Below are 25,169 nucleotides of genomic sequence, written 5' to 3'. Positions count from 1 at the left end.
AATAAAAAAAAAAGCAGGTAGCCTAAGTGTTATTGTGTTGCTTTCTGCAAGGATGTGGATGTCTAAATGAAGTTCTTTCACACTTCTAAGCTCTCCTCACCTTAGGTGACAAAATATGTTAGAGCTTGTAGATCTGAAACACCACAGCCTGCACAGCATTACCAAGATTTTCGTCTTGCTCCAGTATTGCTGAATGTTTCTTGCTCCTGCTGCTGTACAGGTTACATATGGATGTCTCTAAACATTGAATTACTATACCTGAAGGCATTACATTTATAAAACAACTGCCAAAATCACAGTAATACAAAGTTAGTTTGTGTGAATTTTATTTCGGGGCTTTGTGCTATGTCTTCTGGAATACTGTGTAAAAATGTAGTGTTGAAGAACATTTACAACCCACATTTATAACCCACATTTATACTTGGCAAAAGTAAGTAGGAAAAAAACAAATTTTATTTTTCAACGTTTTGAAAGTGTTTTACACAGGTTTTGATCTTCAGAATACCTTGGAATCAGTAGAAAAAAAAATAACTGAACAGTTTGTTTTTACAATAGAAACCTTTCAGGAGTCAAAATGGAGACTAAAAAAATACATGCAAAACATACTCTTCAAAACACAAATTGAAACAAAGCACCAAACTACACAAATATGCAGAATGAAACAGCATTTAACATCACAGAAAGAGTAGTCTTCATAAAAGGTGTAAAAGTCACCTATTCACTAGGCACTGTTCACTTGTTTTTAAACAGAAGAGACAATAAAAATATTGTCCACAAACTTGCAATTTCAACTCAAAGGCTGCAGCTAGAAATTCCTCTATATGTCATGCTTTAATAGCGACCTGAAAGAAAAAAATATATATACACACCTATTAGACTTCTAAGTACTGACGCATTAGAAGTTGAGTGTGAACTCACTGATATACCTCAAATCTGTAACAACAAATTCAAGATCCTAACAACCTGTCTAGGACAAAATGCAAAGTTACAGTTCTACTAGTAAAGTTCCTTCATGTAGAAAAAACAAAGATATCTCATATGCACAGGGCTGATACTTCAGTGTATAAAGAACAGAATTTACATTCTGACTATCTGTCAATGGCTGAGGTCGGTTTCTTTATCTATCAGCAAAAGCAGTTGCGCTTGTTTTCATCTGAACACACAAAATATTCATGAGAATACAAACTACTCATTATACAAATAGCTTTAAATCATGTAACATTACAAATGGAATACATGATGAATGTTGTACTTTGCACTTTCTGCTATCAAAAATACAGCTTTATAGTCTATGTAGATAAGCAATTTGAGGGGGGGGGGAAAGCGCTGTATGGATCTCAGATCGTTAGCCTCCACTTTAGCAAGTTGAACTGGGAAATTTACTTTCAATTCGAGAACACGCAGAGCTTGGCAATTTGATATTGCTGTCTTAGACATAAGCAAACTGTTAATATGCTATAATGAAGTGCTGCTGTCACTTAGTTCCCAAGAGACATATAGCTTCAAACTTTTAGTTTTTGCAAAATTGTTACTCTGTCCTCAATGTAGTCATTTGCTCAGAGAAATGTATTAAAAAGAAACTGTTGTTAACCCCACCTCCCCCACCCCGACCCCAAAGTTGGAATAGTTTTTAATGCAGAGAAGAGCTCAAGGAAGAAATGCAGACAAAGAGAAAGTTTACTTTTGATTTGCTAGCTCTAAGACAAGGTTACTTACGAGGTGAATAGGACCGAGATCTGGATCGAGATCTGTAGCCCCCTCGGCTGTAGTATGGGGATGGTGACCTTCTCCTATGAAAGAGGAGAAGCACAATCATTTTCTTTGTTAGTGCCTATAGCAGGCAAGTGGTAGCAGCTTTATATGACAACCTTTCTCCATCCCAATCCCAGTATCAAAGCATACACTTAGGAAAGCTAGTAAAGCATATAAAGAACTGATTAATATTCCTACTGGACAGGAAGGCAAACATTTGAGTTTTCTTAATATTCTTCTCATGAAGAACTAGTCACAGTAATATTACTTTGGAATAGTAAAAGAAATAAGCTCTCCTGCATTCACAGTTTGACTATGTGAAAGTTAAAGTCAACAGCATCCCAAACAAGCAGAATAAATGAATTCTTACCTTAACTTTGAATTTAAATGTTTATTCTCAGATGGAAAGTTGATCTGAACAGCACTCTCTGCTACATCCAATCCAATCCCATCTGTCAAGCCCTCGAGATTCCTTCCCATCTAAGCACTCCAAATTCTATTTTCCTTGTCCATTTCCACTAAAGTTCCCTTAATAGTAATTCAGCCCCTTCCAATCCACCCACTACACAAGTTTTCCCTGTGCAAAGCTACATTAATCTGTCCCTACACTAACCTCACATCATTACATAATGATGAAGCAGCCTTGAAATGAATCACACTGCTCACTGAAGAGCAGCATATATTCAGCACCCACCCCATTTCTGTTAGCGTATCTGAAGATATCCTAGACCTCTGCTTACAATCACATACAGAAATACTTCCACTGTTCTCCAGATACTGAAACCTTTCCTATCTTACCTGTAAAACTGATCCCTGTCTTGGACAGCTCTCCACCCTCCTCCTCCACCTCCTCCGCCCCCTCTGTGAAGACAAAAGAATATTTTGAAAATTTTTTGAAGTCACAAAAGTAACACCAAAAAAAACATACATACAAAATGCATCATCAAACATAAGAAAATGATCCAGAGTCAAGAAACCATTTAGTTCCTACACTGGATAACATTAAGTTACTTTCTCTCTGCAGTTAGTTTTATATCTTCTTGGAAGAAGTTGGCTTAAAAAACAGAGTTAAAGTACAGTTAGAGAATTCATATTCCAGCTGACCAGGATTGTATTTTACAATGTCAAACTCTCCAAAGAGAAGCAACTTGAGACTGGTACATAGTCTTGACTTCAAAAACTGTTTCTATTCTCAGATGCTTACCCAGTTGAGGCAAGCATTTTATTTTTATTTTTATTATTTTTTTAAAGTAGTAAGGTAAGTTCACTATCCTGAAGAAACATGAGCACAAATTCTGTGGTTGAAAAAGGAAAAACACTCTTTTGTTTTAAATACACAACGATCATGTTTAAATAAGAGCATCTTTAGAACAACTTATCCTTATATAACAACTGTTTAGAACTGAAACAGTTGATTGTAACATTTAACAGTATCCAACAGCTAGTTTGGCACCTCCACATACTAAATTATCAAGGGCTTTGCTCCAAGTCTGAAAGAATAAAGAATGGAAACAGCTGGCAAGTACAGAAGAAAGTATAGTAAGAATCTCCTCCCTAGATGTTTCATTATACAGCATGCCTACAAATGGGTTCTGCTTAGCCATTTAGTTGCTAGACTGCTGTTTGACTACTTTCCTGTTTTTTTTAAAAACCACAACATATCACAGCTCTTACTTGTGGGACACAGGAGGCCATCTCACCACTAACCTTAGAAGTTTCAAGTTCAAAACCTGCCTGAAGCACCCAAATATTTAAGAAAGCATGTTAAAGCAATCACTACCCATCCTTACAGGATTTATTATTTGTTACTGGAAGCTTTTACAGCGAGTGCTATAGGGAGGAGACTGAACTAAGTTTGGATTACTAAGCATAGGTGACTGCTACGGCTCTCTTGCAGCAGTTCTAAAAGGCTGCAATCATATGAAGGAAAAAGGAGATTTGCTGATCAGAAAGGCAGTGTGTATATTTTCTTTTTTAGTCTTCCCCTTTAGGTAGACACCCTGTATGCAAATTTTTAATTATCCTTTTTACAGTCATGCTTTTCCTTACAAGAGTAAACATTCCATGGCAATATCGTGAAATTAACCTCCTGAGGTTCAACATGGGCAAGTGAAGAGTGCTGCACCTTGGGAGAAATAACCCTAGGCACCAGTACAGGCTGGGGGCTGACCTGCTGGAGAGCAGCTCTGCAGAGAAGGACCTGGGAGTGCTGGTGGATGACAAGTTGACCATGAGCCAGCAATGTGCCCTTGTGGTCAAGAAAGCCAATGGTCTCCTGGGGCGCATAAGGAAGAGTGTTGACAGCAGGTCGAGGGAGGTGATCCTGCCCCTCTACTCAGTCCTGGAGAGGCCTCATCTCGAGTACTGTGTCCTGTTCTGGGCTCCCCAGGACAAGAGAGACATGGAGCTACTGGAGAGGATCCAGCACAGGGCTGCAAGGATGATCAGAGGGCTGGAGCATCTGCCCTACGAGGAACGGCTGCAAGAGCTGGGCCTGTTTAGCCTGGGGAAGAGACGACTGAGGGGGGATCTTATCAATGTGTATAAGTATCTGCAGGGAGGGTGTCAGGGGGATGGGGACAAACGCTTTTCAGTTGCCCCATGTGACAGGACAAGAGGCAATGGGCAGAAATTGAACCACGGGAAGTTCCGCCTGAACACGAGGGGGAATTTCTTCACTGTGAGAGTGACGGAGCACTGGAGCAGGTTGCCCAGAGAGGCTGTGGAGTCTCCTTCTCTGGAGACATTGAAGGCCCGCCTGGATGCAATCCAGTCTAACATGCTCTAGGTGACCCTGCTGAGCAAGGAGGTTGGACTAGATAATCTCCAGAGGTCCCTTCCAACCTTACTGATTCTATGATTCTAAGAGCAATTAGATATTTAAGCTATATAGCAGCCACGTGCAGACTGTGGCTTATTTTCAGTATCTGCTGTAATACATTATAAAGGAGTTGCAGAAAATCTAAAAATGTCCCCCTCATGCACCTGCCAAAAAGGGAATGGAAAACATCCTCACTGGAACTGTCAATACTCTTAGCATTTCTATCCTAAAGCCCTAATTCACATAACACACACAGGAGAGTGTGCAGGAAAGTCAGAACATTACCTAGAGCCTGATCACCCGGAAGGGCTGAACCAAAGCACAGCCCTTAATTCTGTATGTTACTATGCAAATTGGTACACTAATTAAAAGTAATGGCTCATCTTCTCACATCACTTCTTACTAGTCTATTGTTCCTTTCAATTCACGTATTCTTTATGCCCAATCATTGTATCAGTCTTTGCAACCAGTCTCACTAATGGAAACAGCTGAAATAATTTCCAGTATCTGATAATGTTTAACAAAGATCCAAGTCACAATCCACCATCACAAAGGACAAAGGTAATGTTTAAGTGAAGACTTGTGATCACATCAGAACTGAGGGAAATTCCTTACACACAGGAATTGCAAAACAATTTCTGAAACCATAAAAGCAGTAATAGATTTCAAGAAGGGCAACCAGTACACCCGGACCAATCCATTAGGAAAAAAGGAAATCTGTTCCATAAAGACGTAACAGAAAAAAGTCTTACCAAACACTGCAGAACCCCAAATCTTTTGCTGGTTCTTATATGCCCTCTCCATTCTGACAGGTCTACATTAGAACCACGAGCAAAACAAAGTGGAAGATGGAAGAACACAAATAACAAGCTAGTAGCACTACTTCACAGACTGCCCAACAGACTATGCTGCAAGACTTTTCAGCTTCCAAAGCTTTGACAGACAGCTTCAATCAATTTACCTACTAGATACAAGTTTGTTATCTTTACAACATGAGACAAGAAGAGGCAATGGTAACTGTCCTGGAAACATTGCTGCACTTTGCGCTCTGAAACGAGCCAGAAATTTAGTCAGAGAAGTGCTTTTGGGTCACATCTCCCTCTTATTGTCACTATAAAAGCCAACATACAGTTGTGGGCAAAATGAAAAACAATAAAGCATGGTTCTTGCATATCCAGTATCTACTTAAGATTTTAGTTGTTATAACTCCCCAAAAGGTTCAAAACCAGTGATGCAGCAAAATGGACTGAGAAGGTAAAAGAATACCTTCTCTAAAGACTGTTTCCCAGAAACGAGTAGGACATTTTTGCCTCCTGTATTTATTGTAATGTATCAGGAACACCTTCACTCCCACCCTGCAGCACTGGAAGCTCTGCAGAAGTAAGGCACTTACTTTAACAAATATAAGGTGAGAAAAGCAGATGGGAAGCAATGGCGACAGTCTGGGAAAGACTAAAGATTCCAAGAAACAAAAGGAGACGAGAGCTGACGTCTCTGACAACGACCATGTAAGCATGAATAAAGTAAATAAAAATATATTCTTTTCCTTTGTATTTAGAAAGTAAAAGTACCCTGAAAGCTGACTGATATATCATGGTACTTAGCCTTTATACAACTTTTGAGCTACAAGGCGATAATGTAACTTCAATTCATGTACTTCCCATATCACATTACCCAGCAATAAACTCACCCCATGCAGATGCATTAAAATCAGGCAAACAGCACAGGAAATACTATATGGTTCTGCCACCATATGCACATTCAGTAATTTCAGATAGAAAAGATTAACTGTTACCCCTACTCCTAACTGAATAATGTCCCAGACAAATGCTGAGGACTTTAAAAGGGGCAACAGTTGCTGGCAGTCTTCCTGTTGAACATTCATAGCTGGTTTCTTTTCTAAAGCTAAATGTTGTTATTTAACACAGAAGTGTAGAAGACAGACAGGAATAGGTGTGAATTTCCAAGAACACTTAGATCAAACCTGACAGATGATCAAGCAAGAGTAAGTTCACAAGACACAGGAATAAAAAGTCCTGTACTGCTTCTGTTATGTCTAAGAAAATAGTTTAAATGGAAACTGCTACAGAAAAACAGAACAATGGAAAAGTTGGGTCCCTCGTACCCCAGAAGGAAGTTTGAGTAAAGTTAGGAAAGAAAATATTTGATGCATTGAAGTATGTTATACTGTAACAGAAGACGACTGATAGGCACTATTATCTCAGCACTTTTTGGGACAGCTTGGATACATACTTAGAAAAGGAAATAAGACTAGATTAGTTTAAGATAAGCATCTCTATGCATGAAAAGCAAAATTTAAATCACCAAATTATGGTAGCTTGTGAACACACAAATCACTTCAGCGAACAGCAACTGCTTGACAGCATAAAGAGAACGTCCTCTTTATCCTGGTCATGTAGAAGCTAGATTTTGTGGTCAGATTCAATCACCTTGTTATCATGTTGATACACAAGCCAAATTATTTTGCTGTTGTAAACCTCTCTGGAGAAATAGCTGCTCTCACTATTTTATCATTTGTGCTAGTCTAGTAACAAGGTGGAAGATGTTTAGAAACAATTAGTTATGATTTTCTAGAATGTAAAATACCATCACTTTCCCCTTTCCTCGCCCATCCTTTTCAACCTGATAGAAGTTTGGCAAGGTGGTTAAGGTCTACTGAACACTGCAGCTTTGTCCTTGTATACTGAAGAGACGTGGACTCTGCCAGATTCTAGGAAATGCTAGCTACAACTCAAACTCTGCATATACCTTCCAGCAGAATCTGTTAAATCTACTAAAAAACATGGCTTCAGTTTCTCCTCTAGTTCTTCTGTTTAAACTTGTCATTTCCTACCACTAGCTTATGATGCCTGATGATCAACACCTTTACAACAAGGAAATCCCAATTGTGGGTGCCAAGGAATTAACTGACACATTGCCCAGTGGAAGGTAATCCCCTTTTTAGCTCCATGCAACAATCGAACTACTTTTGTTACTGGACAATTAAGCTTTGTGTGTGGTTTTGTAATACTGTTACTTTATATACAATTAAATTACCAGTATGTTAAAAAAACCTTTTCACATAATTGCCCAATACAGACCAGTTTAGTCTTTCAATTTCTGATTCCTCATTTCTGGCAATAGCTGAGATGCTATGATTATTAACAAGGGATACCGGCAACCACTGATTATCTCCTACTGTCTGCCATCTGACTCCAAATACAAATAAATTACAATGCAAATTCAAGCACTAGGTCTGCACTTCTGTTCCCACCACTTTATTGCTAACAGAAATGAACCAATGAAAATTTAGTATGACAGTAGAAAGAATGTAATAGGTTTTGGAAAACTGATTACAGACTAAAAATCATTATGAATCAACTCAGGCCAAAATTAAATACGCTGTTCTAAGTATTTCTCAATCTCACCAGCACATGGATTTATATTGAACACTCATTTTGATAAAGATTTTATAGTAAGATTCCAGAATAAAAGAATATTTAAAAACACATCTCTAAGATAAACTGGTGACACTTAAGTAAGAGTGGAGGTTAAAAAGCACTGTTTAAAAAGCAGTCTAGTATTATAAAAGTTGGTTCACCTGTATGATCTGCTGTAATAGTCACGATCATCATATCCTCTATCATACCCTCTGTCATAGTAATCTCGTCGTCGTGAGCTGCCACTACAAGCAGTAAAACAGAATTGCATTTAGTAGAATATAAAACATTATATATTCTTCATAGTGCTTCACAGTAGGCATAAAGTCAGTGTTCTACTACCTCACTTAGCATTACCACCCATCCTCACAGCTGAAGTGACTGCCTGAGCATTCCTACTTCATCAATGCTTAAATCACTGCTTTTTAAAGTGCTCAAACTTTAAAACAACTATCTGGTTTCCTCCTGGGTCTGAAAGCTCTTAACATTTTGACATTGCAGAGGAATTCCATTCTATGCCAACTTTTCATTCACTTTTAACTCAGAGAGCTCCTTTTGGAAGAATTTCCCCATTAAAAATAACTAACCACCTCAGTATCAGGCACACTTTCACCAATACCATCAGTTGAAAGCTTTTAAACTTGGAAAAACAATTCACATTCTCAGTAACTAAGCTAATAAATGAATACTCTTTTGATAGGGAAAACAGACAAAGCTGCACAACTAGTACTTGCTATTGTACTCTGTTCTTCCTAAAAACTACAGCTTACAAAGCCATTAATGTTTGAAGGCATATAGGAGATCACCCGTTAATCATATACAACTTAGTATCATGTAGAAAACATCAGAAATTGTCACTGTAAACTTATTTAAATGTTTAGACAATTCATGTGCGGGCAGCCTAAGTAATGAACATGGGTTTCTGCTCACTGACCCTAGATTAGTCACTGACAAGTACTATATAAATTAACCTCTCCTATCTGAAAGACTCGAAAGATAAGCATTACTACCAGCACCTGTCCACATATGTAGGTTTTCTTTGTTTTTCTAATTTGCAGAGCCTTCTTGATCAGTTAAGTTAGTAACTTTCTGAAACTTTGTTAGGTCAGCGTTAGCACACCTAAGAGTGTTTAAGTGAGCTAAAAGTCATCGGAGGCTTTGTTTTGTTTTGTTTTGTTTTTTAACATAATGAGGCATTAACGGTGCTTTTTGTATTTTAGTTCCCAGTACTGAAATGTCCACACTGGGGCATACAAGTCAGAAGCAAGGAAATATATTCATTTTAGGCTTTAATACTATACTGCACATACAGGCTGGCTTTCATAACACAACACTGAAGTAGAAGCCTGTTAAAAAACAAAAAGCACACAGAAGCAGGACTCTTAGAGGGGATGCTGAACAATATTAATAAAATATAGGACCTGGTATGAATCTCATCCCTTACTGGTTTAAAATCAGGTGACTTACTAAGTTGGTCTTCCCATGTAGATACCAGGGGTAGGTGTGTGAGGTCTTTTTGTTATGGAGAAGTCTACCCGGATCCTTCTTCCATCCAGCTCCATTCCATTGGCACGTTCTTTAGCCTATACAGAATGATAAAATACAACTAGCTGTAGGTTTAACTTCAGTATCAACAGAAGTTTCTAACCTCTGTCTCAAATACTAGGGAGTCTTAAAATAGCTTAATTAAGATTCAAGTCTAAATTTCACTTATGCCTGATACATAACACTGAACCTACACCTCAAGGACTTCAACTTATAAAGAATGTTAGTTTCAGGCATTTCATGCTATAATAGTGATATACTACCTCTGTATCTTACATGATTAAGAGACACCTGTGTATACACACATGTAGGGAGGTGTAACTACTCCAACACAGAACACGAAGCACAACATTTATAAGTTAATAACAGATTAGTGCTGCATGACAGCTAAGGTTTTTCCTCAAACGCATCCTCAAATTCAACTGTGACCTTGGCTATGATCATATTTGAGTCATAAATAAAATGCACATCAAAAAGCAGCCATTGCTTTTTTCTATCAAGTTGCAGGACCAACATAAAAAGCTTCAACCTAACATGGAAGATTCATGCCAGATTTGATTAAAAAAAAAACAACAACAAAAAAAAAAAAACACTGTAGTTCCTAAAAGGCTGAATTCATGCAGAATGCCAGCCCAGTGTCTTTCAAGAGCAGGCTAAACTGCAGAACTCTACAGCTGGCAAGTTCCCTTCTCTGCTCATTCTGTACTACTTGTAAACACAAAATCCCCAAACTTTTTATGCAGTATAGACATTATTAAATTTTATCTGATGCTTTAGTATTTCCAGAGATTACTTGCAGGGGCCAGAAAGGCACTGAGGTATTTTGCCTGGCCTTCCAGAAAACATTCCTCCTCTCCCACCCCCCTAGACTTCTCTGAAGCACTAGAAGTCATCAGAATGCACGTTAATGCTCCTACAGTGCACTAGAGCATTTAAGAAACTCTTCCACGCCAGTGTGGTGCACTCTGAACATGCTCAACATTAAAAAGATGACCACATACAAGGATAGGAAGGAACTCTCATCTCACAGTTAAACTGGAAGGAATTTGTGTCTCTGTTCTCTTCTTCCTATTGACAGTTTGCACTATGGCTAGGTTGAAGTTTGCTTTGGTGAATTACACAACAATTCAGCCTATACAAGGACCAGTGTCCATATCCTTATGCTCTTTCCTCCAGTACACAATAGATATTTATCACTTGATTTAAGATTCTGAAGTTTATGATAAGGTGCTGAAGGTATTTTAGGCCCTCAAAAGGCAGAGAAAAGAAAATAGTGGCCTGCAACATGTGATCTTGAACAGTTTTCAAGGCAGCCTCTATCACATATTCTATGTATTTGCTTTCCATACAGATTTAGAAACCCAGAGAAACTGCTGACAAAGGGCACTTTTTTAATCTCAAAGAATCCCAATTCACAATTTATCTGTGTGCACTATCATCACAGTAGAAGTTATCAATGAAGAGAGGAGTTTTCAAGTAAAAGTAAGCGTGAAAACAAGAACAGTTTCTACAGCTGATCCCTTTGCACACAAGGAAGACTACATCTGCTATCAAAACACTACTTGAAATAATGCTTAGATAAGTAAATCCTTCCTTTTCAGGTGACAGAAGTTTGCTTAGCAGTAGCTTGCATTATGATTATGTCAAACATTTATAAGGGATGAATGCACAAAGATCCCTGTATCACTTCAAAGGTTGAACAGTGAGCTTCCTAGGATAAATCCTGTTACTTTCCAGCAACTGAGAACACAGTAAATATGACAGTCTTTCTTTTCTCCAACCTACTTCCTTAGCATCCTCGACATTTTCGAAGTACACAAACGCAAATCCTCTTGAACGCCGAGACTGCTGATCATACACAATGGAAACGTCAGCGATTGGACCATACTTGGAGAAAACTTCTCTCAGATCCCTTTCTGTGGTGTACAGACTCAGTCCAAACACACCAAGACAACAATTTGGGTCAGGATTTGCCTAAAGGAAGAGATACCTATTAGAATAAAATTGCTTTATTTGCAAAACAAAATATTTCACAAATTTGAGTCTGCCAACAATTCAAGCCAGAAAAAAAAAAAACACTGCTACAATTCGTTAAACTTGCAAGTAAACATTTTTATGAAAAAGATATATAACCTTTCACAAAAACACCTGTTATTTCCTAGCACGCTGTAGCAACTATAGTGACAAAAAAACCTACTATTTATACACATACACATATATCTATATAAACATGTAAATATATATAGACATAGCCATATACCACATTCTTCCCACGCTAGCTGGTGACTGTTGATTATGATGGACGGGCCTGGATCACCTCTTTACTTGGGTTATTTATCACTGTCCCCTTCCCTATTTTAGTGTGATTCACACTGCTCTGTCACCTGAGGATGTAAACAGCTAAAAATCGACTCATATGCCTTCATTTAATTAAAACCTGTCTTGGTGGTTCTTTACTGAATATTTTAATTCTCTAGTCTTTCTAATCAAGAAGAGATAAGCATTTCTCCCTCCTTTCTAAAGGCATTTTGGAAAAAAACCCAAACAAAACAAAAGCCATCTACACACAAACAGCAAAACCACAAACCCCCCCCCCCCCCAAAAAAAAAAAAAAAAAAAAAACTTAAACTGTACAGACATTGCTACCTTATGGAGATCCAAGGTGTATCAAAACTGAAATGACAATCTCAACCTTATCTTTTAAACAGACCTTTGTTTTTCTGCTAGAGCTTTCTTACAGTTTATTGTAGTAAGTAAAGTTCTAAAATTTTGTTTTTCAAGCTATAAAATTAAATAGGATTAATTTAGTACCTGAAGAGTCAAACTTGATAGTTATTCTGCTCTACCAACAAAGCACAGGAGACAGAAAAAAAAAGTCAAATCGCATGCAGGTTCTTAAGTTTGCAGAAAGATTTTCAGAAAAAAGATACAGGTCTTCTGTAACCGCATTTTACTATCACTCACTAGTTTACCAGGGAAGTGATTTTACTTTGCAATTAGAAGCTGAGACAAATGACTTAATTTCTTAAGAGCAAAATGTTTTTCTGAAAAATCCCGATGACCAAACTTAGCAATTTTAAGATTATTCAAGACTAGAAATGAGTCTCCTACTTTTGTAACAGACTTACCCTGTTTCCAATATGACGCCTGCGAGTAGACATGGGTGAATGGCTGTGACTATGTCGTCGTCGATAATCCCGACTGTAAGACCTACTTCTGGATCTCCTATGAGATCGGGAACGAGAGCGTGATCTTGTGTAGTGTCTACGAGAACTCCTCCTCGATCTAGATCTGCAAGAAGGATTTACAATAAATAAAGCTATGCCTTTTGAATCTTTCAAAAAGCAAAAAAGTCAAATATTCAAAAACAAAAGCTTAAACTATTTTCTAAGAACCTGCAGTACCACATAGGTAAGTCGTATTCCAGAAGACAAAGCTAATCAATTCTTACTGGTCACCTTTACAGTTAAGACTGTTGTTGATGCTCTCAGAGCACTTCTATTAATGAAAAAGAAAAGCAGGGAATAGAGGAAGGAACCTCAACTTCCATTAGAGTCAGTTTTTAACTCCCCAATAGTTTCTAATTTTCTCTAATAAGACTATCTTGGCTTGAAACAGTTTACGCTTAGAATAATCACAGAATTTACAGTAGTATTTAAGTAAAAATAAAATAGCTGCAACGGCTCTCTCAAAGTCCTAGCACAGAAAGGAAACAGGAATAAATTGTAAGTCTATCTTCACACAGAAGATCCATGATTGCAGAGATGCTTATTCTAGCACTTAGAACAACACAGCTTTTAACAGAACTGAAAGGCAAATATACTTTTTACATAGTAGATAATTAAAAGCACAGAAGCTTGCAAAATATCTCCAAAATAGAGTTCAACAGGATTCAAGAGATTAAGCCCTTATAACAAAGTGGTAGTAGGTTTATCCACAATCTGGTATTTCAACAGTTACTTAACATCAGCTGCATGTGTAAGCTAGTTTTACACGTTCAGACTTGTAGCATACTTAGGCAAAGGTGCAACTGGCTCACTAATTTCAGCCCACTTCTCTTCAGAAGGCTTCAAGAAATGTTTTCCCAACAGCACTAGGTCTGTGGAGATGAGATCATGAAACACTTCAGTTACCTCCACTAACTTTTCAGCCCTTCAAAATACAGTTGATCCTTAGTTGAGAAGCTGAGCAGGTAAAACATTTATAATGTAAGAATATTCCTGAGCTTTGCCTGCTGCTTACACTCACTGAACAACTTGCATGCTATACAACATTTACTAAGAAAACTACTGCAAGGCTAAAAAGTGCATTTAACAATGTAATATTTGGGGGTTGGGGGGGATTAACGCTCTTTGTCACAAGTTGTTAGCCTTCAGACTCTCACTGGTGCCTTAAACAGCCTCCACAAAGTAGGAGGACGACACGGCAACAAATATTACTCAGATTAGAAGATACCATCATTACAGAACCATGTTTCAGAGTAAACAGCTGCTACACTGGCACGACAGAAGTTCTTAACCTAGACCGGTTTTTACTCTCCTGAGCATTTAACAGCTCCTGTTGTCAGGATTTCTCACCAGGTGTCCCACAGACAGCCAAACTGCATGACATACCCTTCAAGTTACAAACCTCCTCAAAAAAATTACATCTCCAACCCTTTCAGGAGCGAGCCAGCTAGTCAAGTCTTTCTCTACTTGAAGCATATACATGTGTTTTAGGGAAACAGACCAGCTCCTGCTCAACTCATCTCATTATAACACTTACAACAATGTATTTAGACAGAACAAACCATGTTTTTTTGACAACAGAAAGGAGAAGAAAGCGACTGAACTCTCAAATGAGGCAAGAAAGTCAGTACAGAAAGACAATGGAATGCCCAACAAATACGAAGCTCAGCACCTGCATATAGCCACATTTTATCCTTTGACATTGAAAAAGTTCATCTGAAGGCAAACACAGAACTGATGTTCCAGGTTTTAAAATGTATCCAACAACAAGAACTGAACACTCCTAAACTAGACAAACTGCTATCTGAAAGAATAATATTTATTTTAAAACAGTCATTGCTTACATATGGTACCTTAAATGCTAAGTGCTACTGCTGTTACTCTCTTTTACTGCAAAAACACATCTGAAAATCCCCGTTTCTCTGCTGAGAAGTGTTTAGACTTTAAAAACATACAGAATCAGCCAAAAAAAATTAATAAAAAAGTATGCTTGCAGAGCATTTCCCCTATACTACTGAGGAATCTTCAATAAAAAGCAGCTTTTAATTTCTTAACCAAGTACACCCAAACTCCAAATGTTAAATACAAAAGGACACAGACTTGTTCCCAAATCAAAATTTGTATGTAATACTAGTGACTCAAAAATTCATTTGCCACAGAAACCACCAAGAAATATGAAAGTTCTCATAGCATTACTTATACAGTCAGAACCAAGATTTAGGTGACCTGCTCACGGTCACATCCAGGTATGTGACGGCACTGAAAACAGACCTAAGTTTGTTGATTATAAATGTGTGCCTTGACACAAGGCTACAACTCTAGTCAAAATCACTAATGAATCCATTCCAACTCTGCAATATACCTCCTCCAGTATTTTCATAGATATTTTCAGGATGGCTGTTAGATGCTCAGGAAGCCATGGCAGTCAAACTTTTCCTGCTGTTCATCAAGAAAACCACTGAACCTGCAGCTGCAAGGATATTATTCAAAGGGTGATTTCTCGTAAGAACTACCAGCTTGCCCAGTTTGTTTTTAAAAAAATGTATTACAGTGCCAGGACTCTGGATTTCCAGATCCTGTATACAACGCTGAAAGAAGCAAACACAAGCTGTGTCTGCATTCTTACGTAATATCCTGGGTATTTTGCAAGTGAAATACAAGGCTTTAAAAGAAAAGCATTAAAACCATAGGGATTATGGATTAAGGTGCTGAGAACATGCTGGGCTAGGCCCTGACATGCTTGTGGTTTTAGAAGATAGAAGGCTGCCCTAAGGATGGAGGCTACACAACCTCTTTGAGGCTTTCAAAAGCCAGCTGCATAAAGTAACATGGTCTGAGCCCACAGCTGACTGCTTCAGGCAATTTTTCAGTCCTCCTGAACTACCCTACAAGTTTCTCATTACTAGCAGTTACCCATGTCACTCCAGTCTCATACTAAGTTAAGCAATATTTATTACAAATAATTTTAAATAACTGATATTATTTAATGATTATAATTTAAATGTTTTTAATGAAAATACTAAGTATTTGGTTTGACATTTTTATTCTTCTGCTATAGGAATCTTCAAGTGCATAGTTTGACAATTATGACCAGACCTGAAGTACAGAGAAAAAACACACCCATTCCTGTGTCAAAATCCCCAAGTATTTATCTTTTCTATGAAAAGGCCTTCAACTGTACATAGTTATGTTCATCTTTATTAGTTCCCCGAACTGCAGCCCTGCTATGCTCTGAGCTTGCAATACTGAATACAGGATCAACCGGAGTATCTTGCAGCTGTCCCCCTGCCACTGCATCCAGTTTCCACCCAAAGGAAAACCAGGTGCGCAGAGCTGTCCAGGGAAGGCAGAATAATCTGTATCAGCTCTCATCTCAACATGCAGTCAGGCCACAATTGTGATACGCTTCCTGGCTCCTGCTAGATTAATTCTAATCTTGCCAGCAGACCTAAGCACAGTACTTGATAGTATTTTCTATCATGGGTTATTGCTAATGGAATAATGTCTTTAAAAGTTGTCATCTGTCCCCCACCCTGACCCTAGCTGCCTTATTTTGGTAAGCCTAATTCAGTGTTCATACACAAAAACATACAGTGAACATCTCAGCAGGAAAACCCACTACTGAAATCATTTTTTTTTCTGAATGCTTACAAATGAGCAAAGGAAGACTCATTTCCTTGTTTAGTCAGCACTGAATTATCTAGGTTCTCAACAGAAATGACATCATTCACCCACGTACAGATTTTGTTGCCTTTTCATTCATTCTTTTAAAATAGGCACCAAGCACGTACCTCTTAGAGGACATGTCTAGTAAATTTAATATCAAGTGACTAACACAATGACTTTGTTGATTATCTTATTTTTAGACTACGAGCATGGTTGATTGTTCAGTGAAAAGTTCCTTAACAGTTTCAAGAAGACTTCTGTATGTACAGCTTATTTGGCAGAAATAAAAGGACTGTTAACAGAGTCAAAAATGCATTTTCGTAGTGTCCATTCGTGTTGTCATATAACAAATGCAAAAAAGCTACTTTCTCACAACTTTTGAGAGCTAGGAAACACTCTAGATTTTAGTTTTTCAGCTTACAAATTTTCAGGTGACTATATATTTTAAAGGTAAGAAAGATCTGTTACAATTTGCATTTATGTCTACTGCTTCCCTTTTCTTTTTTGGTGGAAATATACCAGCTACTATTTTAAAAACATTATTGCTTGCAGTAAAAAAATCCTTAACACTATTATGGCCGGTTTAAGGAAAACTCTGTAGATACACTCATTTCTTTTAAAGCCCAGAAAGATCTAGAGCACCTAACACTTCGCACCCAAGAAACCAGTCCTTTTAAGCTTAAACTTCAAAGGCAGGTCTCCTTAAAAACTGTATCAGTAAAGACGTAAGCCTATGTAGCGCACAACTTCTCAAAAAGAAAAAAAAAACCCTTCAAAAAGAAGGCCTAACTTGATGATTCAGCTTTTCAATACAGAAACCACACACATCCCTTTGAATTTAAAGTTCACAGATCACCAGTTACTTCTGGCAATAGAATGGGCTAAATTAGACTTCAGTTCATCTCTGCCATAATAATCCAAAGATATCTGACTTGCGAAGGGGAGGAAGAGGTAAAAGAAGTGAACTCACCTGGATTCAGACCTGGATCTAGATTTTGACCTGGAACGCCTCGAGTCCTCCTTAGATCGAGATCTTGCAGGAGTGTGCCTCCCCGACTTGCCAGAACCATGAGCACTTCCGCTTCTGGAAGCAGAACGGGATTCCTGCACGCAGATATTGAAAGCCTAATTTGTACACAATTTCTGGTTTACCTAAAGTCTGTAAACAAGCTCCAGTGAAATAAATGGTAAAATATCATATCTATGTGTCCGGGCAGTTGGAATTAGAACTGCCTAGATTTTTAAGAAGTTTTTCCCTGGTAGACACTTCTTTACCCTGCATATAGTTTTGCTATTAAACAGATAATGCATGCATGTTTAGCAAAATATACAGGGACACATAAACAGACTAGTAATTACTTAGCGTAGTGCTTTCAGATTCCAGATTACTTCTTATCTTAACTTCATTTTTATTCCTTTTCTTCATTCTTCCGTTTCAAATTCTGACTTCTTTCATCTTCCCCACTTCACACAAATTGCTCAATATTCTATAAGTGGGACTTCTGGTCTGATAATTAGCATGCATTCACTTTCTTTTTTTTCAAATTTCAGCTTCACTTATTCCTGAGCTTCAAATAATTCTCATTTATAAAACTTGTCAAATGGCGACTTCCGCATTTTCCTTCTTCAACATTAACCTTAATAGAAAAAGAACAGGATGAAGAATATTTAAAAACTCCAGGATAAAATCTAGTGCCAAAACTGAAACTAGAAAAAAAAAGTTTTGTGGACTTTGACTATATATGCAGTTCAAGAATTGAATCTACCAACTTTCCTACTATTTTATATACAGATTCAGTCAATTCAATTTAACTTAGTACTAAGTAACTGAATTCACTATTTATGTCTACATTTAATATCAAGTGTACAATGGACCAACTGAAGACTTACTCATCAATTCTGGCATTAAGAAATTCAAATATTTTGTAATTCATCAGCCACATACTTAAGACAAAATCAGCAAGAAATGACTTAAGTAAATTAAGTCCCTACAGAGGCTAATTGATGTGCTTTTTGAATGTAGAAAGCACAGAGTAGTTTTCATTCATTGACTTATGACTGTGTTACTGTTTTGGAAAGTTCTCACAGTTTAGAAGGTCTAGTTTTAAAACTCACATCTACTTTGCCTGCACAAGTGTGATTACACGTGCAGGGTTTGTAACTCCAAGTCAAATATGATTTTTCATGAAATGAAAATACAATTCTGTGCAAAACACAAGTACTGCTCTGGAAAAGCATCCCACCTTCTTTATTATTTACTTGTAATCTATTTTGGTAATGACATAACCTAATTATCCTTTTCAACATTTGTATTTTTAATCAATACAATGCTAAATTCAGTCACATGGCTTCAACTTTTGGGTTAAATATACCAGAAGGTATTATTTACTTCAAGATATTAGAAGAAATTTAAGATTCAGCAGAAAACTCATCTATTTGGTCATTTATTTTTAGAAAGACTAAGTTCTAAATCATGGGTCAAGTCTTGACAATGCTCACTAAAGAGAGTAGAACCATTTGTTTAAAACTATGTTTTATCTAAGTAATGTTTGCTAAAATTTGAACACAATTTCTTTTGAAATTCTAATAGAAATAGTACCAAGTACCAATAGTACCACTAAAAGTACCAAGCATTTAAAAATCCATTTGCTAAATCAAATTTTAGTTTTGCTTAAATCAATTCTAAATCACTTAGAATGAAGTCTAGCTATTTAAAACTGCCCATCATATAACACCTGGGGGAAGAGGAGGCGCTTGCAAGATGAAGCAGATTTTCAATTAATAGAGAGCCAAAGAAATAAAACAAAGTTGGTCACAGCTATATTCACCAAAATGCATGATCAGCTCCATTACAGTTTAATAAACATCTTATTTTCTACACCTGCAAAGGTTAACACAAGCACTGAGAACTAATTTCTCACAAATACCAAATTTATCCTAACCTCATTACTACATTATAACAGTCCTAGAAATGAGTTCTGAAGTCTCATGTAATAATTTAACTATAAGTAGTTTTCAAAATATTTTTAGACTTTATAAAAAAAAAAAAAAAAAAAAACAAGATTTGAAGGAGTGATAAAACCAGAACTAAGACTGTTCTATATTTGAGAAAAATACTTAATTCCCAAAACAATATACTCTTGACAAATTCAGTCTAAACAGAATAGGTAAGGTCCAGAGATAGAACATCTAATACTGAAGAAAACAGAAAACACATATGATGCTTTGGGAATGGGAAGAAAACAGCAGGGAGAAAGACCTTGCTCAGAAACATACTCCAAAGCTATTCCCCTCCCTCCCCAACAGTAATTTTTAGAGACACCAGGCTTTGAAGCAATCATTATGGAAGTGGCACTAGAATAAGCAAGTGATCTAAGTCTTCATCCATTTGACACACTTATGGGATGATGTTTGTTTGCTCTTTTATATTGATGGAAACCTACAAAGAATAAAAATCTGAAGACAATGGCATGATAACCACATCCGAAAATGAGGCAGTTGGCTTATTTTCATACAGCTTCTTTGGATTTCACAACACTTTGCTGGTTTTAAACCTACAACTTTTTATTTCCTGGATCATCATGTTCCAAATCTTAAACTTAACTCTACCATATTTTACAGTATTATGTCACTTCTTTCTTGTTTCAAGCCTCAGAGGAATTAATTGCATCTCATCTGTTCAAGGTATTACTCAGACTGGTAATAATCTCTAGAATTGAAAAGCTATTACCCCTTCTCATCTAAGAGAATCCCTCCTACCTAAATTACAGCTTTTCAAACACTGCTAGCCAGAACTCCAAACTTAACTTATGCCCCATTATACCATCTCCTGATGATGGTTTATTTAAGCCATTCCCCTCACCTCCGGTAATTCATTTGACAGTTTCTACTACCTGCTTTTGTTGTTCTGAATACAATGTTCTCTTTTTCTACCTTTTGCTTCATGAGTTGTAACCTTGTTAAATAAAGTAAAATAAACTTCTTGCTCATGACACATGGAAGAACAAAGATAAAGAAAAAAGCTAGCTTGTATTTTTAAATTTTAAATACTTCCAGATTCCCAAATAACTACTCCAAATAATCATTCCAAAATAATCATTTTTCTAACCTTGAATTTCTCAACTGCAGATTTTAAAAGCCATCAAGTCACTTGATCTGTACCTACAAATCCGACCTACTTCCACTTGAATTTCAATACTACATGATGGAGGGAAAGACGTTAAGTTGTGGTTTCTGAATTCTCTCTTAGAAGTGTGTACCTCTAAGCACATTCATAAAGATTGTCACATTCATCTACTGTGAAAGTACAGAATATCAGAAGAGCGGAATTGTTCTGGGGACAGCAGATTAAAAAAATTTCCATTGATAGAAGCAGCTATAACGTATGTAAGCTTGGGTCATGCACTTCTTGTACTTCAGAGATCCAGTTCTTCCTCACAGGAATTAATCATAATGAGTAATAGATTTCAGTTATTTAACAACTAAAATATAGCCAAACAAAATTTTGATATTATTTATACTGAATTCCTACAAACTTATGTATTTCCACTTGCTTTCCCAAAGGTACAGCCTCCCATGATTTCCTCAAATCTGACTGCAAATTTATTAAAAGTGTAATTGTGCTAACAGCACATTCCTTCAATCTCTCTACTGCTGAATCCAACAAAGTAATAACAGCTTCTGCTTCTCTTCCCACATCTGTTTTCCAGTGCCTTAGTGCACTGATCCTGACTTGCTCTGAAGCCACTCCATCACCAGATCGCTGCTAGGGGCTGGGAATCCCATATCATGAGGGAAAGCAGTCTACAGCAGCTTGCAGAACACACTCACTTCCAGTGCTTTTCTTCTAAGACCTTGTTAAAACAAATTTATAAAACAATAAAGGTACTAATGAGGTAAATTAAGAGATGTAATATTTTCTTTCCAAAAGATTCTAACTAAAGCCTAAATATTTCAATTTAGTTCACAGCTTCCAAACAGCACAAAATAAATAAATAAAAAAATAAAAATAAAAGACAAGACAATGTGGTTTGGAAAGTTGAGCTCATGATCTAGCAGGTCAACAGCACCAAAACCCAGCTTCCTTCCACTCCATCTGCCATTCACTCTGACCTCCGTACACTAAGCTAGGAGGAAACTAATCCAACAACAAAAAAAGCAAATGATTTTCTCACAGCTAAGAGTATTGAATGAGCCCACCAAGAGGTCAGATCAAATGCCAGAAAGTGAAGGAGGAAAAAGGAGAATGACCCATACTTCTGACGGCAGCAAGCTATTAGATGGCTTCTGACCATCCCAAACTGCTTCCTTAGAACTTCTTCCACTATTTATTTCTAAGGGATGATATAATATTCTCAAAAATGCTGACTTTACCTTTTAAGTGATCAATAACCATTCAAGGTATTTTGACAGTAAAAAGAGAAATCCAGCTGTAAGATTTTTTTTTCCTCCCTGATCAGTCACACAACCAAGCTAGCTCACAGGAGACTTGCTATTTGGAGGTTCCAAATATTCAGAGAATAAAGGAAGTAAGAATTTTCCTAACCAGCTTTCTTTCCAAGCCTTCTGTGCACAAACTGCACAAATATCTCAAGAGTGAACAAGATTACCATGAGCAAAATAGAAGAGACTTGGAAGAAAGTGGCACTCTGTCTCACTGCATGCTGTTAGAAGTTAAATTTTACCATTATTTCAAATATTTGATCATTTATCTAATCTCTTTGATTTTACAGAAGTTTTCAGAGTTTAAAATCACTATGAAGCATAAGCAGTATGAAACAATTTGATGAAGAAACAGTATTAAAGTCACAACATAAACCCAATTTAAATTTCAGTTGCCACTAAGATAGCAAGTCCCATGACTTCCACCAGTGCTTGAGCATTTCTTCTCTACTGACCCTAAGGCTCATGTGGCTATACAGTCAAGTCTGTGAACCAATGCAGCTGGAAACTGAATCAGAAAATAAATTCCAGCTGATTCAGTTCCCAGATCTGACTGACTATACAGTCACTAGCACCGGCAGAAGGGAAGGAGCAGGAAAACAATTTAACAATTTTAGGAGCATAATTCTTGTTGGCAGCATAGGCTTGGAACAGTTTAACAACCAGCGGTAAAGCCATATCCTAGATTATTTATCCAAACAACGTTCCTACTCTGCGAAGTGGAGACTTCAGAGCCCAGCTTGAAGAAGTAGAAAGCTACCGATTTGGTAAAATACAAGCCTTAAACAAGTAAAAGATATCTGTAAGTAACAATGTTATAGCACTAGAAAAGCCAATGCCTGATCTAGTCTACAATAGGAGGCTTGTAGCTAAATTATCATACTTTTTACTTTTACAAGCATGGATATCATGTAGGACTTACCTATAAATGAGTCACGAAAGTTCAGTTATACAGAAATAATGTTAGTCTTCTGCACAAGCTCTAATGGGACGTAACTCATCTTAAGCCTCGTTCACTGTAGAGATTGCCTGAACATAATTTAATATTATTTTTTTTTCCAGGAAGTCCAGAGGAGACAAAATAGAAAAATGGGCATGGGGAAAAAGCACAACAGCACAGCAACTGCTGTCCTATCACAACCTGCACCAATTGTTTCAAAACCACTTTACAACAATAGTTTTTACTTCTCTATTTATGCTAAATAAAAGATAAAAAAGTAGGTTATCCTGACAAAACGTACTAGAATTAGGTTATCATTTTAAATTGGTTTTCAATCTGACTTGCACTGTAGTAATCAAATCTCATATTTAACTAGCATGCAGCAATCCATCTTGAGCAAATCAGAAGCAATACTCTACTGTTGAAAATCTACTGGTTGTAATATGGAAACATTAGTGAAAAGCATTAGTGAAAAACAGTGCTGGGAGGAGAAGGGGCATAAAAGTCTATTCTTTAGTTCCTACCTTTCAGTGTTCAAAATCATCTACTGTTTTTACCTACCAGGAAACCAATTTTTTTTAAAAAAATATAACCTGCCTTGAAATAGTAACACTCGCATACTAATAATGCTTATTAGAGTGAATATGAATAAGAAAACACCAAATTAACTTATTGAGAGGCACTGCAAAAATGCAATTTCCTGCCAATATTATTAATTTTTTAAAAAAAAGTATGGTTTTTTTGAATTCGCTAGGAAAAGTTTAAAATCTAAACTACCAATCATCTAAACAACTCCCTTTGATGCTTCAATAACTTAAGTTAGACTTACGTTGAATTATAAGAAAATACAATATTGATTCCTGTATCGCACTTGTCTGTGGCAGCAAAAGGAAAAAACAACACTTTTTCTCCCCCAACCCTCCCAACCAACTACACGTACTTATGAAGTACAGATTACACCCCAATCTGAACTGTTGCAAGTGATCTGCAACTTTAGTGAAATTCACCCAGCCAGTAATATTTTGCAGTAGCTTAAGATACCTTCTACCATATGGCAAGTTTCACAATGCAAGCATGGAGAATACTGCCTTAGCACTATGAGTTCACTGCTTGAGGTTTACTATCCAACTACTGCAGTCACATTTAAATTAAGCTAGAGACCAAGCCACCTGGATGCAAAGGTGCAACTCCATCAATAAGCAAAATTAATATTTTACAAGCAAGCACAAAGAGCAGCAAGCCAGAGTTCAGCTTATGAAGTAATTCATTAAAAGTAAATTGCAATGCAGTTCTGGAGGGACTACAATGAAGGATGTAACTACTACCTTTTTGCATTGTCTCTTTCTATTCTGCTGTAAAGTCACAAGGCTAGGGGATATAGCACACAGGCTACAAAGACAGAAGTACAGACCGTGACCACGCCACCAGCCTACACAGCCGCAGTGCAGCCTGCTCTCATCCCACAGCGAGCTCGAGGAGCTCCGGATGCCCTCAATCACCTGTCCAGAGCCCACGGACCTAAACAGGGCCAGCGGGAGCGGACGTGGGCCTACAGCCTGGCGGGAAGCGATGAGGAGCACGCGATGGTGGGAGTGGGGGTGAAACGAGGGGTAGCAGGCCGCTTTCTCCCCGCCCGCCTGGCAGAGCTGCCCTAAAAACTGGCGGCGGCCACCCGGCCCCACCATCACGACACGGGAAGTAGCCAGGGGCCTCCCGGAGTCCGACTGCGCTCCTGGCACGGCAAAGGTAACACCGCGTCGCGGAAGGGCCACGTAGGCGCGCTAGGCGCAGAAACAGGCTGGCCTCCGCGCTGCGGGGGGCACAGCCACGGGTCCCTGGACTCGCAACCCGACCGCTCTCGGCCATTTTGTCCCTCTCCCGGAGCGCCTGGTCACCAGCCCAAGATGGCGTCGGGAAGACTCACCATGGAGCGCGCGGGCGGGCGGGCAGCTAGAGCGTCCTCGCCCCGCGCCCCCATTTCCTCTCACGACCGGGCCGGCGGCCATTTTCCCGCGCCAAAACCCAGCCCCGCTGGGCCTCCCCGCACGCTCCGCCGAGGATTCCTCACAGGCCGTGCCGCAGCGACCCCTCCCTCAGCGGTTCCACTGCCCTCTCCGCCCAGGCCCGCAGGAGGAGGACACCAGGAGCGGCCGCACCGCCCGAAGAAGGGCGGCCTGAGGCCCGGCGGGGCAGCGCACTCGGGCTCCGTGTATTACCCGCTCGCCGTAGTTCTGCTCCCCGCTGTCGCTCATCGTCCCTCCTCACAGGCTCCCAGCGACCGCTGCCCCGACCCGACCGTCTCCGGCGCGAGCGCTGTCCGCACAGGAAGTGACGCA

The 25,169-nt window shown here is 38.3% G+C and overlaps 1 protein-coding gene across 2 annotated transcripts; it reads right to left on the bottom strand.

Moving 5' to 3' along the window:
• Positions 1 to 309: 309 nt before the first annotated feature.
• TRA2B (transformer 2 beta homolog) lies at positions 310 to 25,169 on the bottom strand. 2 transcript variants are annotated; one of them, XM_062582414.1, is made up of 9 exons: positions 25,050 to 25,169; positions 17,422 to 17,555; positions 12,687 to 12,849; positions 11,344 to 11,532; positions 9,481 to 9,596; positions 8,175 to 8,258; positions 2,551 to 2,613; positions 1,717 to 1,790; positions 310 to 842 (listed from the first exon to the last, which is right to left on the bottom strand). In XM_062582414.1, exons 1-9 carry the CDS (start codon positions 25,083 to 25,085, stop codon positions 832 to 834), a joined length of 870 nt encoding a protein of 289 aa, XP_062438398.1. In that variant the 5' UTR covers positions 25,086 to 25,169; the 3' UTR covers positions 310 to 831. The 2 variants fall into 2 exon arrangements, with proteins under 2 accessions (XP_062438398.1, XP_062438400.1); XM_062582416.1 differs by lacking the exon at positions 310 to 842 and having other exon boundaries at positions 1,709 to 1,790.

Source organism: Rhea pennata, chromosome 9 (assembly GCF_028389875.1).
Source record: "Rhea pennata isolate bPtePen1 chromosome 9, bPtePen1.pri, whole genome shotgun sequence".
Lineage (NCBI taxonomy): Eukaryota > Metazoa > Chordata > Aves > Rheiformes > Rheidae > Rhea > Rhea pennata.
This window is presented reverse-complemented; position numbering and strand designations above follow the sequence as displayed.